The sequence below is a fragment of the Bidens hawaiensis genome, unplaced genomic scaffold (genome assembly GCF_021521415.1).
Source record: "Bidens hawaiensis isolate Kalapana, Puna unplaced genomic scaffold, B.hawaiensis_p1.1 tig00037193_1, whole genome shotgun sequence".
NCBI lineage: Eukaryota > Viridiplantae > Streptophyta > Magnoliopsida > Asterales > Asteraceae > Bidens > Bidens hawaiensis.
This window is the reverse complement of record NW_027505464.1, coordinates 1-13,867: the sequence shown is the minus strand read 5'-3', so window position 1 is coordinate 13,867 and position 13,867 is coordinate 1. Positions and strand designations below refer to the sequence as shown.

At 39.1% G+C, this 13,867-nt stretch overlaps 1 protein-coding gene across 1 annotated transcript; it reads left to right on the top strand.

Annotated features, from left to right (window-relative positions):
- The first annotated feature begins 7,834 nt into the window (after nt 1-7,834).
- LOC143613366 (F-box/LRR-repeat protein At3g26922-like) lies at nt 7,835-9,053 on the top strand. Its single transcript, XM_077087089.1, has 2 exons — nt 7,835-8,570; nt 8,635-9,053. Exons 1-2 carry the CDS (start codon nt 7,835-7,837, stop codon nt 9,051-9,053), a joined length of 1,155 nt encoding a protein of 384 aa, XP_076943204.1.
- The last annotated feature ends 4,814 nt before the right edge of the window (nt 9,054-13,867 follow it).

Genomic DNA, 13,867 nt, shown 5'->3' with positions numbered 1-13,867 from the left:
TGTCGTCCTGTGTGTCATTGATCTAATAGGAGTCGAAGGAAACACCCAAGTAAGGTTGAAGGAGTGGTGGGTTAGCCGCTGGTACACCCTATATATAAGCCCCTTCGGCTTGATTTGGGTGGTGCCTGAGACGAATATTAGAAGTGGTGGCGCATAGTGGTCATCATGGGATCATGTAATCTTAATCATCGATGCATCAAGTATACTAAAAAGCTAAATTTCGGGACGAAATTCCCCTAAGTTGGGGAGGATGTAACGCCCTGGAATTTGACTGGTAGACAAAAATCAAGGAATCATCGGAAACTATACACTTTGGGGTTCTGGACGATAAGTTCGGAACCCATATCATTGGAGAAATCTGCTTTTATCATTTGAAATGTTTATTTTATAAAACGACATTTACGCCTGGAAAATATTAATTTTTATGCTTTTGAAAAATAAAATGTTCTTATTTAAAAAAAAAAAAAAAAAAAAAAAAGATTTTAAATAATTATTCGGAAAATGGTTTATAAAAGTTTTGCTGAAAAAGTTTTAGTTTGTTTAAAAACTTATGAACTCGACTAGTCTTGACCCGTCGGTAGCCTAAACCCGAACCCGAGTCACCCGAGTATTTAAGCGGAAAATCAAGTATTCTTACACCATCTCTTTCATTTCCACCAACACTTCCCACCCAAACACTCCCACTTCTAGAGAGAGAGTAGTGAGAGAAAGTCATCCAATCTAAGATTCGAGTCCACCAATCTGTTTATCGTTGTTGTCGGTAAGATCTTCTTGAAAATCATACGTTTTTACAACCAAAACCCGCCCCGAATCGAGCAAAAACTCCGACTTTTGTGTCAAGTGTGTTCTTGGTCAAAAACCGTCATTTTTGGTGTCAAAATGCAAGCTTTTGTGTTTAAAAGTACTAGGAATCGATACCCCTTTCAATCCCGAGCATTTCCATGTCAAAAACTTCGATTTTGGGTCAAAAAATCTGGAAAATCTGGAAAACCCGTGGGTATCTCCGTCGCCCAGCTTTCAGTCGATCGAATCAGTTCATTCGATCGAACCAGTCGATCGAATCAGTTCATTCGATCGAATGTGTCGATCGAACCAGTCCAGTCGACCGAATAGGAAAGCAACCGAATGGTCTCCAACTCATTCGACCGAATGAGCTTCGTATTCGATCGAACGTCTGTCTATTCGATCGAATGTGTTTCTATTCGATCGAATGTGTGTCTATTCGATCGAATGTGTTCCTATTCGATCGAATGTGTGTCTATTCGATCGAATGTGTTCCTATTCGATCGAATCAGGTCAGAACCAAGCTGCTTCGTCTTTAAAACCTAGTTTTTGCTCGAGATCGTGTAAGGCTTACACTCTTAGACTTAAACTGCGTTGTTAACTTATTATGTCCTTGTCTAGACTTAGAGGATCGACGTTTGACAGCACCCGACCGCCCTAGCAACCACACCTAGTCAACAAGGTGAGTTCATAGCCCCCATTTTTCTTTTAAAGCCTTTCAAATCATTGGGGGTGAAAACATGGTAAATGTACACGTTTTGACAAAACACATTTATTCAAACATTACTTATCATAAACACTTGACAAATCTTTTGCAAACAATGAACATTGGGAAAACAAGTAATCATGGCAGGTTACGCGTACCTTAACTTTCTCGGAAGTTGTGTATGCATAATCAAATATTCAGGAGTAAATATGGGAATCACTCAGCGTTTAGGGAACATTGGACGTTTGGAAATCAAAGTCATGTACCCGTTATACTTTATCATGAAAACACATTATTCATTGGTCAGTCTTGTGATCGTGTGAACAGTGGCAATATAGGTCACAATAGTGCATAGGTTTGATCTCCAAGTGGTCGATTGGTAGACAGGCCGTCACTAGATGTGGGATTCTAAAGTGATCGATTTAGAATACACGTGACCTATGGGGTTCTTAAGTGTTCGATTAAGAATCCGAAGGATCTCTTAAGTGTTCGATTAAGGATCCGAAGGATCTCCTAAGTGATCGATTAGGAATCCAAGAGATACTAAAGTACGCTTTAGAATTCTCTCATGGTACCCAAAGTGATCGATTTGGGTTACCATCAAGGAAATCAAGTAGCATAGTGTGGTCTTGTGTGGGGTCGATGTCAGGTCTTGTGTGATCATTATGCATCATTATCATTTTTCATCATGGCATGGTTACATATGATTCTTGGGTATCTTATACATATATCCTTGATACCGTTCCTCCTGCATGCATGGAAACAATAATTGGAATCTTTATCCGAAACTCTTGCAGATTCAGTTGAGATGATAAGCATACCAAGCATAGTAGGATAAGTTGTAGGAGTGGTGGGTTAGCCGATGGTACACCCTATATATAAACCCCTACAACTTAGCCTAGTATGCTTGTGTAGGGCTTATCACTACAGTATTAGTTAACCTATGAATTCACTCATCTACTTTTTGTAGTTGACGTTTTATTACATGTTTTCAGGAAATGAAGCAGGAAGTAGCTAATAGCTGATAGAGGCCTTAGAGAGATGAAGGCTAGGCTAGGAGTTGTTTGGAAACTTGATATTTTGTATTAAAACAATTTGTTTCATGTTACCTGGATGATGTAATATTTGACAGTTTGGTTATGTTTATGCATTTAGACTTTTATACTATTGTGCTCAATCAATCACGACCTAGTCGCCACGCCTCGGTTTTCCGCCATTACGACCGGGGTGTGACAGATTGCTAACCCTCAATCACTTGAGGAAGAACATCATTAAGTACGTAACTTGATACCATTAGATTAGGATTCCTTTAGTTTCTTTCGTTTTGTTTGTGAGTATAAATGTGAACACGGTCTTCATCTCCTTAAAGATTGTTCATATATATATACACACACACACATACTAGAAAGCTTTGTAAAAAAACGTGACAAACTCACAGAAGGAGAATCATTTGAAGATATTTAAATCAAATGAGATTGCAAGTTGCAAGTTGCGACTAAATCTTTAGATCTTCTCCATGTGTGTTTATATATGTTTATAGGTTATGATATAGAATCAATATGAAGATTTACAAAGATCACATGAGATCTTGAATTTGTCTCTCACTTCATGTTACCCGTTCAGTAATAATTGGTGTCTCCAAATTTCATTCTTGCATTTAGCCCCTCTTTACAGCCAAGTGGTTGAGGCGAGGCACAAATACTTCATTTAGAAAATGAATGTCTTGTGTTCAAGTCTCACTCGTGTCAAAAAATAAGGGTTTCAGGTTAGGTCATAGGTGTTTCTTATATATGGTGGGTTTCCTCCGGAAGGTGGTATCGGGGTCGGGACTGATGTGACGGACTAATGTACGAGCTTCCTTCGGGGGACGCGCTAGCCTAGCATCCAAATGTCATCAAATATATCAAGCAAGAACTTCTTTTTTTTACTTTATCTAACTTACTTTGGCAGGGTGTAAGGAAACTTTCACGTCCGATCTTGAGGGGGAGATCCCATAGGTAAAAAAACCCACTTTTTATGTTTTTTTTTCTTCCTCAAAAAATAGCTAGGTGATTTATATCTTTATCTATAATGTTTTTTTATTTTAGCTTTTATATAATTATATTGATAAATAGTTATATCAAAATATTCTTTGTTATTCAAGTACTTCCAATCCATGCATGAAAGCTATTATTTGAATGAGAAATCACTATGTCTTACAAGTTACACCCACTTTAAAGATAAACTATATAATACGACTTTATTTCATAAATTCTTTAGGTTTTCACTTATAATTTCATTCAAACAAATAAAAAAATATATTAAAAAACGTGTTAAAAAATAATATTCATAACAATACAATAATTTCAAAATGATTGATTATGGGCCAAGAAATAGTGGCAGAAATATTGGGAATCTTATGGGCCCTCAGTCACTCATTATAGCCTGGCACTGAACCCACGGCCCACAACCCTCTATTTAATTTAAATTTAATTAAATTTAACCCACGTTCCTTTAAAACACCAAATTTTCAAAAAGCGCGGGAATCATAGCCGTTACCAAATTATTGGCGCCAAAACCCCCCCAAAATTCAACTCTTTATTTATCTCACAACACTCTCAATTTCATTTGCTTCTGCTCAAATTGTCACAAATTGTCCCAAATTGCTTGATTATTAAACCTTATTAAACCCGGTATCGATTCCGAAAGCCGCAAGTTTCGATTTTTCGATATGGGGTTTTCGAAAAAGCATCAAGTAGATGGAGATTAAATCGAAGGGAAGAAATGGGTGATATCTGGAATCGCATTGAAGCCGGTAACGACTAATAATAATAATAATAAAGGAAATGTTGAAGAATTCGATGAAGGTTCGAATTCGGGTTCAACGACACCAACAACGAAGGAATCAAGGGTGCCGGAGAAGTTTGATTGTCCGCCACCACCGCCGAGGAAGCGGCGGCCGGCGTCGTCCAGCTGTCACCGGAAAGGAGATGTGGAGTATTTTAATTCCCCGGAGTTGGATTTGTTCTTCGAACAGTTTGCGAATTCGGAGAGGAGGAAATATGTTTCGTAGAGTTTATTCAGGTTTTGTTGAATGTTATAATTTGTGTTTTTGGGTTTAATAGTTTGGAACAGAATTGGGATTGTTAGTTGTTAGTTGTTACTGTGTATAGATTGTGTATATGATTATTAATAATGATATGAGAATTGTTTCATATGATTTTGTGTTTGGTGTTTGCTGATATTGGTTTTCATGTTCAATGTAGACAATGTTTTACAGTTTTAGGGGTTTTCAAATCGAATATGAATAGCATAGTTTACGGTTTATACTTGAACCTGACCCGAGAAAACCGAACCAGGTTATAAGATTTTGGGCTATGTCACCTTTTTATAGTTTTCTTTGGCATTTAAATCATTTAACTAATTTCATTTTTACTATACACATATACTTTGTTTTGCATAACAATACACTAGAATGAAAAGTGTCAATGTCTTTATTTTAATTGTATTTTAGACTTTTTTTCTTTCTTATCATAAAGGCACAATTAGCCAAATCGTAACACCAAGGCGATGACAAAACCGATAATAACATTTTGCTTTTGTTGGGTGCAGTATTAGTTGCTACTTGCTAGCGGTTTGGTTTTGATTTACAATTGTATAAAATTATTATTAACAGTCTGAACTAAAATCCATCAAAATTTAACCAGGAACGTCCACAATACTATGTAGTTAAAACAACAAAGAAACTAGAGTTTCTCATAACAATACAGTAGTAACCTATTCATTTAATCTAACACTACCTGGAAAAAAGATTTGTCCAAGTTAATGTATTTAAGAGGGTAGGCTGTAGGCATTTTTGAATTAAGTGAGCGTCCATCCAATCATTTTGATGACTACAATAATTTTATAAAAGGTAGAATATCATTAAAAAAAAACTACACACTTTTTAAACATTTTTCAATAAAGTCCTTTTAACATTCTCTTTACACATTAAAATCTATTTACGTATTAAATTTGAACAAAACTTTGAAAACTTTTTATTAAATCAACTTGGAACTAATACTTTTGGTTGTTTTGCTTACATTCTTACCTACATTTTTTACGGGAACTATATTTTTTTTATTAGTTATTCTTAAAAACTTTTGAATATACCGGTATTTTTATTGCTTTTGAAAAATTCATATATTTTTATTTGAGTATAGAATGTAAAGGGAATTTAACATGAATTAAAATTGTTTAGAAAATTTTGTTAGTAAAAACAAAAATCGTTTTATTTTTTATGGTATTTATCCTTTTTGTAAAAGCATAAATCAAATCAAATATCCAAATTTGATATTAATGAGCCGAAATAGTAATTCATCAGCATAATTAAAAGGATACCCTGTTCTTTTCTTGAGCCTTTGACCGATTCACATGTATTTACCTTAAGTATCTTAAAGCTTAATATTTAACACAACGTGGTCCTATGGTCTAGTGGTTAGGACCTTGGACTCTGAATCCAGTAACCCGAATTCAAATCTCGGTAGTAGGACCTTTTGGTTTTTAATCATTTTTTTTATCAATTTTTTTTCCTTAATCAGTTTGTTAATCCCTTAGTAAACATTCTGCAAATCAAACAATATGGTGTGGTTTTGGAAATTTTGGGTTTTAGCAGTGGTCTCCAACGGTGAGGTTAAACATAAGTGACGTTCATTTGCAAACACCAAAGTTCGAGTCAATAAGTTTTCATAATTTATATATCAAGTATTTTACTGGTTTGATATGTGTTAATTGTTGCTTGTATAATATGATACTTATGCTAACTTTTACTTGTATAAAATAACATATAATACCATTAAAAAATGTCATTTAACATATCCATGATCTTACTCGAGTTGTGTATAAGCCAAATACGAGTTCAGCTTCCAAGTTCCAACTTGGATCGAAGCATACAAGCCGAGCCAACTCAACTAGTACTGTTATGAGCTCAAACTAATGTTAGCTTGACTCACTCGTTAAATATCAAAATGGATGCTAGGGAAAAAAATCCTTACCAAACAGCATTTGATTTTTAATTTTTCAGCCAAATTGTAATTATTTACTATATACTTAGCTAAATGAATTTGTATTCAGATTTGTAACACTTTGAATTTCAAATGAGTATTGACAAGATTTTGTAAACAAAAAGTATATATCACCTTGTAATTTCTTATTATATTTAGGGTCAATCATCTAATCGTGTAATTTTTTTTTAACATATTTTGCCCTTGACATCACAGTTGACTATATCTTAGAGCATTCAGCCTATTCTCTATATTTGTGTGAGAGAATTTTGTAAATTATATGATATGGTTATGAGTAGTTGTGAGTAAAGAAGAGAGGAAATGTTATATGAGAAAGTTAAATTTGGGGTTTCACTGTTTATACCGTATAATATTTTAATATTTTATAAAAGTGGTTGTGAGTGAAAAAGAGGGAAAAGATAACGATAAAGGTATAAAAAATATTATTTAATTAAACATGAGGAAGAAAATACAGTTATTTTTAATGTAATTATATGATATATATAAATATATAGTATGGAATGGATTGTGAATGCTTTGAAGTCATACTGCCAAATCACTCCTTAAAACTTTTACCAAAATGCCCTTGCAGCTTAAATTGGTAAACATGTGGCTTTTATGCAGCAAAAGATCATAAACTGCTTTATCATTTCAGTCATATAACATCATAATTCAAACAAGACTTTAACATTAGAACTATACACAAACTTTCAAAATCCGAAACTCCCGATTTAACCACATTCAATAAACCCAAGAGACATTTAATCCAAAAGTAGAAAGGTTTAGTTATCGGGTTATATTTCCAACGTTGAAAACCCAAAGACCCCGAACCGATTAACCTGAAACCCAACTAAATAACCCGAAAAACACCTCTGGTTATCGATTTGATCTATGTTAATTCTCATTTATCATTTTGGGACTTACACCATACTCATTTTTATTTAATCATTTTACTTATTCAATTCAAATATTGTTTGTGATTATCTATAAAGTAATAAAAAACACATAGGTCTAAAAATATGTTGTCTATAAATTAATTCGATGCAAGCGATAACAAACTGAGAAATTCATTTAATGTTTTAACTTTTGAAAATATTTTGCTAAACTCTAATGAATAAAATAGTATAACAAAAATAAACTTAAAACTAGTAATACATTACTCCTTACTTACCTAATATACAACTCAGCAAATATGGTAAATATGGTAACTGTTAATATATGTATTTAAAATTTAAACTTTTAATCTTTATCATCACCGACTATAAGCACCTATATAAAAACCACTAATCTTAATCACCAAATTTCATCATTACAACAAACAACAATGGCGGTCAAACGACTATGTAAACAACCACCCGAAACCCAGCTGAAACCCCTCAAAAGATTACGTCTTGGAGATGAAGAACAACAACCAAACACAACAACAATGGCGGACCGGCTTTCGACATTACCCGAAGACCTACAGATTCGTATTCTTTCATCTCTTGACACCAAACTCGCCTTTGAGACATCGTTGCTGTCGAAAGCATGGTCTTCTAAATGGACTCATGTTCCTGTTCTCGACCTCAACTCCTATAGTTTTAACAACAAACTCGGGGTTTTCGATAAGTTCGTTTACGGTGTGTTATCGGTCCCTCGATCGGCCCCGTTGGTTAGAATAAACTTCATACGTTTGGGAAAATGCACCGACAAGATATTGAAAAAGGTTTTCGACTACGCGTTTGAACAAGGCGTTGAAGAACTCGACGTTAGTATTCGCCGGAATAGAAAAGGGACGAGCTGGCCGATGATCATGTCACATGCTTCATGCGAGTCGTTAAAATGTTTGAAACTCGAAAGCCGCAACGACATTGGTTGTTCGTATTTGGGACCAAAATCCGGATCTTTCAAGAATCTGGCCAGTTTACATCTTCGAAACGCTATTATCATGGATCCTGATCCGTTCTCCGGGTTTCCTGTATTAAAGAAGTTAAAATTGGTATTTTGTTGTGTTCGAACAGATGATAACACTTTGAGCGTACACGCTCCGCATCTTTTGGAGCTAACAATCTCGTACTGCGGTGATCAGGACCCCCTATATAATATCACGACTCCGAACCTAAAATATTGACACAACGATTATAGAGTACGGCGGTTATTGTGAAATACCGCAAAGGAAGAAACTGTTTGATGATCTGATGATATTCCTTAATGTTTTACGCAATGTGAATTCGCTTGCGGTTTACTCGTCTGTTGTTCATATCCTCTCGTTGTTTCCGGATGAGTTGGAGAATCGGTGTTCGCCGTTTCGGGATTTGAAGAGTTTGGAGGTCGATTTGAGTCTTTTGTATAGGCAGAAGTTGTTTGAAGGCAAGTGTAGGTTGTTGAGTGAAGTGTTGAAACAAGTTTCACATGTGAAGAGTTACTTGCTACAGAAGTCACCTGATGCCAAGTACACCATAATAGATCCTGATGCTCCGCTAAATGTGCAATATATATGCTTAAACGCACATGAATGCATTTGCGGGAGCAGGCTATCTAATACAACGTTCCATATTCGTTGAACTAGTACTAGAGAGATTGAGTTGTAATTTGTGAACCTTAATCGCACTTTAACGAAAGTTATATCTTTTTAACTAGTATTATTATGTGTGTTACATTATTGTTATATGATATCTAGTTCCTTATTATGCAATTTTATGATCAAAGTCAACAATTTTGACCTTGTGTATTATCCATCTGATTAGTTTAAACCAGTTTAAAGGAATTTATGCAGTTTATTGTATGTGTCAATTGAGGAGTTCATCATGCTTCCAATCAAAATTTCCGGTCCAGTCGCACCCCAAGTGTTCCGACAATATTCGTAACTTCTATGGCACCACATACTTATTAGTCTATTGCTCCTTCACATCCAATTTACCTTTGAATATTGTTTCCAACATTTTTGATAGATATGGCTCCAGGACCCAATGTTGTTGAGACCGGACCGGACCGGCCGGTCGGACTGGTTCAACCGGGATTCGGTCCACCGACCGGTCCGGTTATGTGCAGTTCGCTCGCTCCCACTGAACCGACCGGTTGAACCGGTTTTCTAAGAAAAAAAACATTTTTTTTTCTGAAAACTTTTTTTCGGCTTTTCCGTCATTCTTTTCCCCGAAATTGTTCGGCCGGTCCGACCAGTTGAACCGGTGACCCAGTAGCCTGTCCGGTTCGACGTCCGATCCGGTTATGAAAACATTGCCAGTTTCTGGAAGAAGGCACTTTTGGCTCAAAGAAACCGTTACCAAATCCATTAAGAAAACAATAAATACTTTTATTGTAATTAATATATATATATATATATATATATATATATATATATATATATATTTATATAGAAACATAGATATTACATCAACATAACAGGTAGGCGGGCAACAAGCTGCACCGCCACCCCTTTCTGAATTGCAAACCCTAACTTGCTAAAGACATACCCTTGCCCCTTTGGAGTCGACACATTGCTATGCACAGCCCGTTGGACCCTGGTTAGGAAACGGATAACTTCCGGTGCCAAGAAGCCAAAGGTATCAAAAGCCAGAGGGACAAAAACATGTTGGTTCTTTTCGCAGGCTTTAGCATGTTTCTCCACCTTCTTCGCTTCAGCCCTTTTCATTGTTTGCCCAGCTACAAACCCATTATCCCTCAAACCAGCTAAGGGAGATACCCCTGTGAGGTCAACACAAGCGTGTTTCCCCCCGGCCCAACCAAAGACGAGCAAATCTGCCGGTCGTAGAGTGGATCTCCCTTCCGTGGGGTCTGTAAGGAAGTTTACGGGGGCTTCCTTTTTAGCTGATATCGCAGCACGCCTTAAGATGTCCCAAAGAACGTCCCGCACCCAATCATGTCGGTATTTGAACACATGCATCTTCTTGCAATGAACCGCATGCTCTCCGAATTTATCTAGGCAAGCCTTACGGCAGATCGGACATGTTTCGTCTTCTGGGTACATTGGGACCATCAAACGGTACTTAAGAATGGCCCTATACTCGACCGCAGACATGCTTTGGCCCAAGCCATCAATCGGGATAACGGCCAGAAAATCTTGGGCATGAGGACCTTGTAAGCATTCAATAACCGCCTTATGTCGGGGGGACAATCTAAAAACTTCTCCCAGGCTCTGAGCGATTTTGCCAAAAGGGCATTCGCCAAAGTTTTTTGAGGCTTTGGTGGGGCGGTGTCCTTATTAGAGAAACCGCCAATGTCAAAGTCTGGGAGAGCGCCATTTAGGCGTTCCAGGGCCTGCACGTAGTCTGAGTCCAGGTCGACAACTCCGATATTCCTTAAGATGTGATTATGTGGCTTCCAAGACTGAGCCCTCAACGCTACAATAGCGTAAACCCCAACATCATGAGCCGAAAGAAGGCCTAACCCCCCCCCCAAGCGCATCGGTAAAGATGCAAGTCGCCACTGAAGATCACCAAAGAACGGGCCTCCACATACAACTATGTCTTCGATGGCTTCTCGAAGCCCCTTATCAAAACAGGATACCGCATCATCCATCATATGGGGGTGGCATGTTCGTAACCCAAAAAGCAACTTAGCAACCCCCATGCAAGACCTAAGCAGGAGGAGTTCGATCTGGGGATCCCTAAGGCAAGGTAAGAGTTTCATAAGATCAACCGCACGAGATGCTCTCCGCCTCACCAACTCCTTAATAAAGTAGGGATCTCGACTAACAACCCCTCCAAGGAGCTTTACCCCTCTCTCTGGTCTACCAATCCCACTAGGGAAAAGCCCATCTTTGACTTTCACCCCATTACACGCTGGCCAATAAACCTCGGTTTTCTTAATATTAAGTTGCAGCCCCAATGATGGCCCTTCCGAGTTGATAATGTCTAGGGCTTTAGCGACTTCGTTGGCACCACCAATAATAGTCCCATCATCCAAGTACCAAGCATGAAATGGGAGGTTACAGTCATTTTGTACCCAGAGAACAAGAGGGTGTAATGCTAAGGCAAAGAGAAGGGGCCCAAGGGGGTCTCCCTGCTGAACCCTAGTAGTAGCCCCTATACAGTCATCACCAACGTACAACCTAGCCGGCTGGGCATAAAGGAACTCGACCCATAGATAGATAGACGGGCAATGATGATGAACCTCCCGGAGAATGGTTGTGCGGTCGACCATATTGAAGGCGTTGAAGAAGTCCACGGTAAGCATAGCTAAAGAACCGTCCGCGTGAAAGGAGTTAAGAAACCGGTTCGCTGTGAAGCACTGCCTCTGCCCCATTAAGGGTCCCTACCCAAAACTGAAAGTCCCCTAAATACTGAGTCATTTCCTTCCCAACCATCTTCATAGCCACCTTAGAAACCAACCTACGCCAGATAGCTCCCACAGCAATGGGCCGAATTCCATTATCCGACTTTAATAAAAGGGTAAGGGGGGCCGAAGCAATAAACTCAGCTAGCACCTTGGGGCACAGACCCCCTAGCCATAAGTTGACGACTTCAGTGATGGCTGAGAGCATACCCATGCAAGTCACTGATCCCTCACCACTAAAAGCGTCCAACAAGTGTTGCGCCCGCATCCCATCTCTCCCGCATGAGGTCCCTTTAGAAAATGACCGGATATATCTAAGCACACAGTCCCCATCCACAGAGAGAGTAGGCAGGGCGACAGAGCTAGAAGGCAAGGACGGAGGCGGCACCACTGGGTGTTTATCAATGAGGGCTTTCATGGTTGAATCTCCGAGAGGGGCAACCCCACTTAAGCATAATACCTTGACTGCAGCTGTGAAATGACCATCCCTGACTTTCCTGAGACATTGTTTAATATTGAGGCTGTTTTCAGAACCCTCCTCCCCTCCCACATCTCTTTTAGAAAAAGTGTCCCTCCCACGTTATCAAAGAGAGAAAGAACCAAGTCAGCAAAACCAGATCCATCTCCGAGAGGGGCAACCCCACTTAAGCATAATACCTTGACTGCAGCTGTGAAATGACCATCCCTGACTTTCCTGAGACATTGTTTAATATTGAGGCTGTTTTCAGAACCCTCCTCCCCTCCCACATCTCTTTTAGAAAAAGTGTCCCTCCCACGTTATCAAAGAGAGAAAGAACCAAGTCAGCAAAACCAGATCCATCTTTCCACACCGCAAGTGCTTGCTGAATGCTACTACATTGCAAAGACTTTCGATTCCCTGACCTGCGTTCCTGCCTAGTGGAAGGTTTCACCACCTTTAAAGTACAACGCGACAACAATAGTAATTTGACCCAATTCTCAATCGAGCTTGGTGAATCCACTACCTTGCGTAAAGCGCATGCCAAAGTCTGAGCAAACGCCAAACTACAACTTGGGGGGGATGCTCTTAACCGTTTGAATGGGAAGGGAGAAAACCCGTTCCAAAAGGGATACATCCCCAACCACTCCTACAGATGGACCTGGGTCCCTATCCACAGACACATGATTAGGTTTATGGATCCCAACGATGAATTCTCCAGCATCTCCAGAATCCACAGAAAAAGAATAGACACCATCAACATGCTTGCACCCCCTGCTAAGGGCATGCAACGTCATGCACCTCCCACATAACCATTTATCCCCCGCCCGAAGGGCTTCCCCAACATCTATAAAAAGGTTCAAATCCTTGGAGATAGCATCTTTTAAAAGGTTCTTCCGAGTATCCGTTTTGAAATGGGTACTTTGCATATGCTCAAGTAGGCGGAAAAACCCGAGGACCCAGGTCTACCATCCTTACACTCGTGGAAATGCTTAAAGGGGCATGGCCTTAAACCGTAAGTGGAGCTAGGACCAAGCCCTCCTGTATTTACGTTTCGAATTCTTTTTATGGTAGCCATGTACACACGAGAACAGAAAACAAACAAATCACAAAAGACACCGGACCCCTAAAGACCCCGACTCAAGATGAGTTAGAGCAAGAATCAAAGACAAAACCCCTCACACTCGAAGGAGGGGAGCAACTACGGGTTGCTCACCCCCCATCTAGCACCCCACAACAACCGCTAAGGCATAAGAGGAGGAAGGTATAACTCCAAAATAAAGCAAATTGGGTAGAACTCCAACTCAAAATACCCCGTTAAGCACCCAAATGCAAGTAAACAGCCTTTAACTTATCCGAACGTAAGTCGTAATTTCTTCGAACACCTGGCCTGCAACACGTATTAACCACCAAAATAGATAATTTGAATCAACAATCTGATGAGTGGTGGGGACAAACGTCGTCGACGGGGCTGGTGGTGGTGGTGTTGATGAACGCCGGCGATGATCAGGAAGAGTATTATTGCTCTGTGATGTGAGTTGGAGGACGATCAGCTACGGTGACGGAGGACGGCGGGTGAAGGCTGCAGGTGCGGAGGAAGGCTGTTGAGGGCGGAGGACAGTGGGT

What these genes read in the sequence shown, in the direction of transcription:
- LOC143613366 (XM_077087089.1), top strand. Translation starts at nt 7,835, where the DNA reads ATGGCGGTCAAACGACTATGTAAACAACCACCCGAAACCCAGCTGAAA. An exon ending in GCTAACAATCTCGTACTGCG is followed by an intron (nt 8,571 to 8,634) that starts GTGATCAGGACC and finishes CAACGATTATAG; the next exon opens with AGTACGGCGGTTATTGTGAA.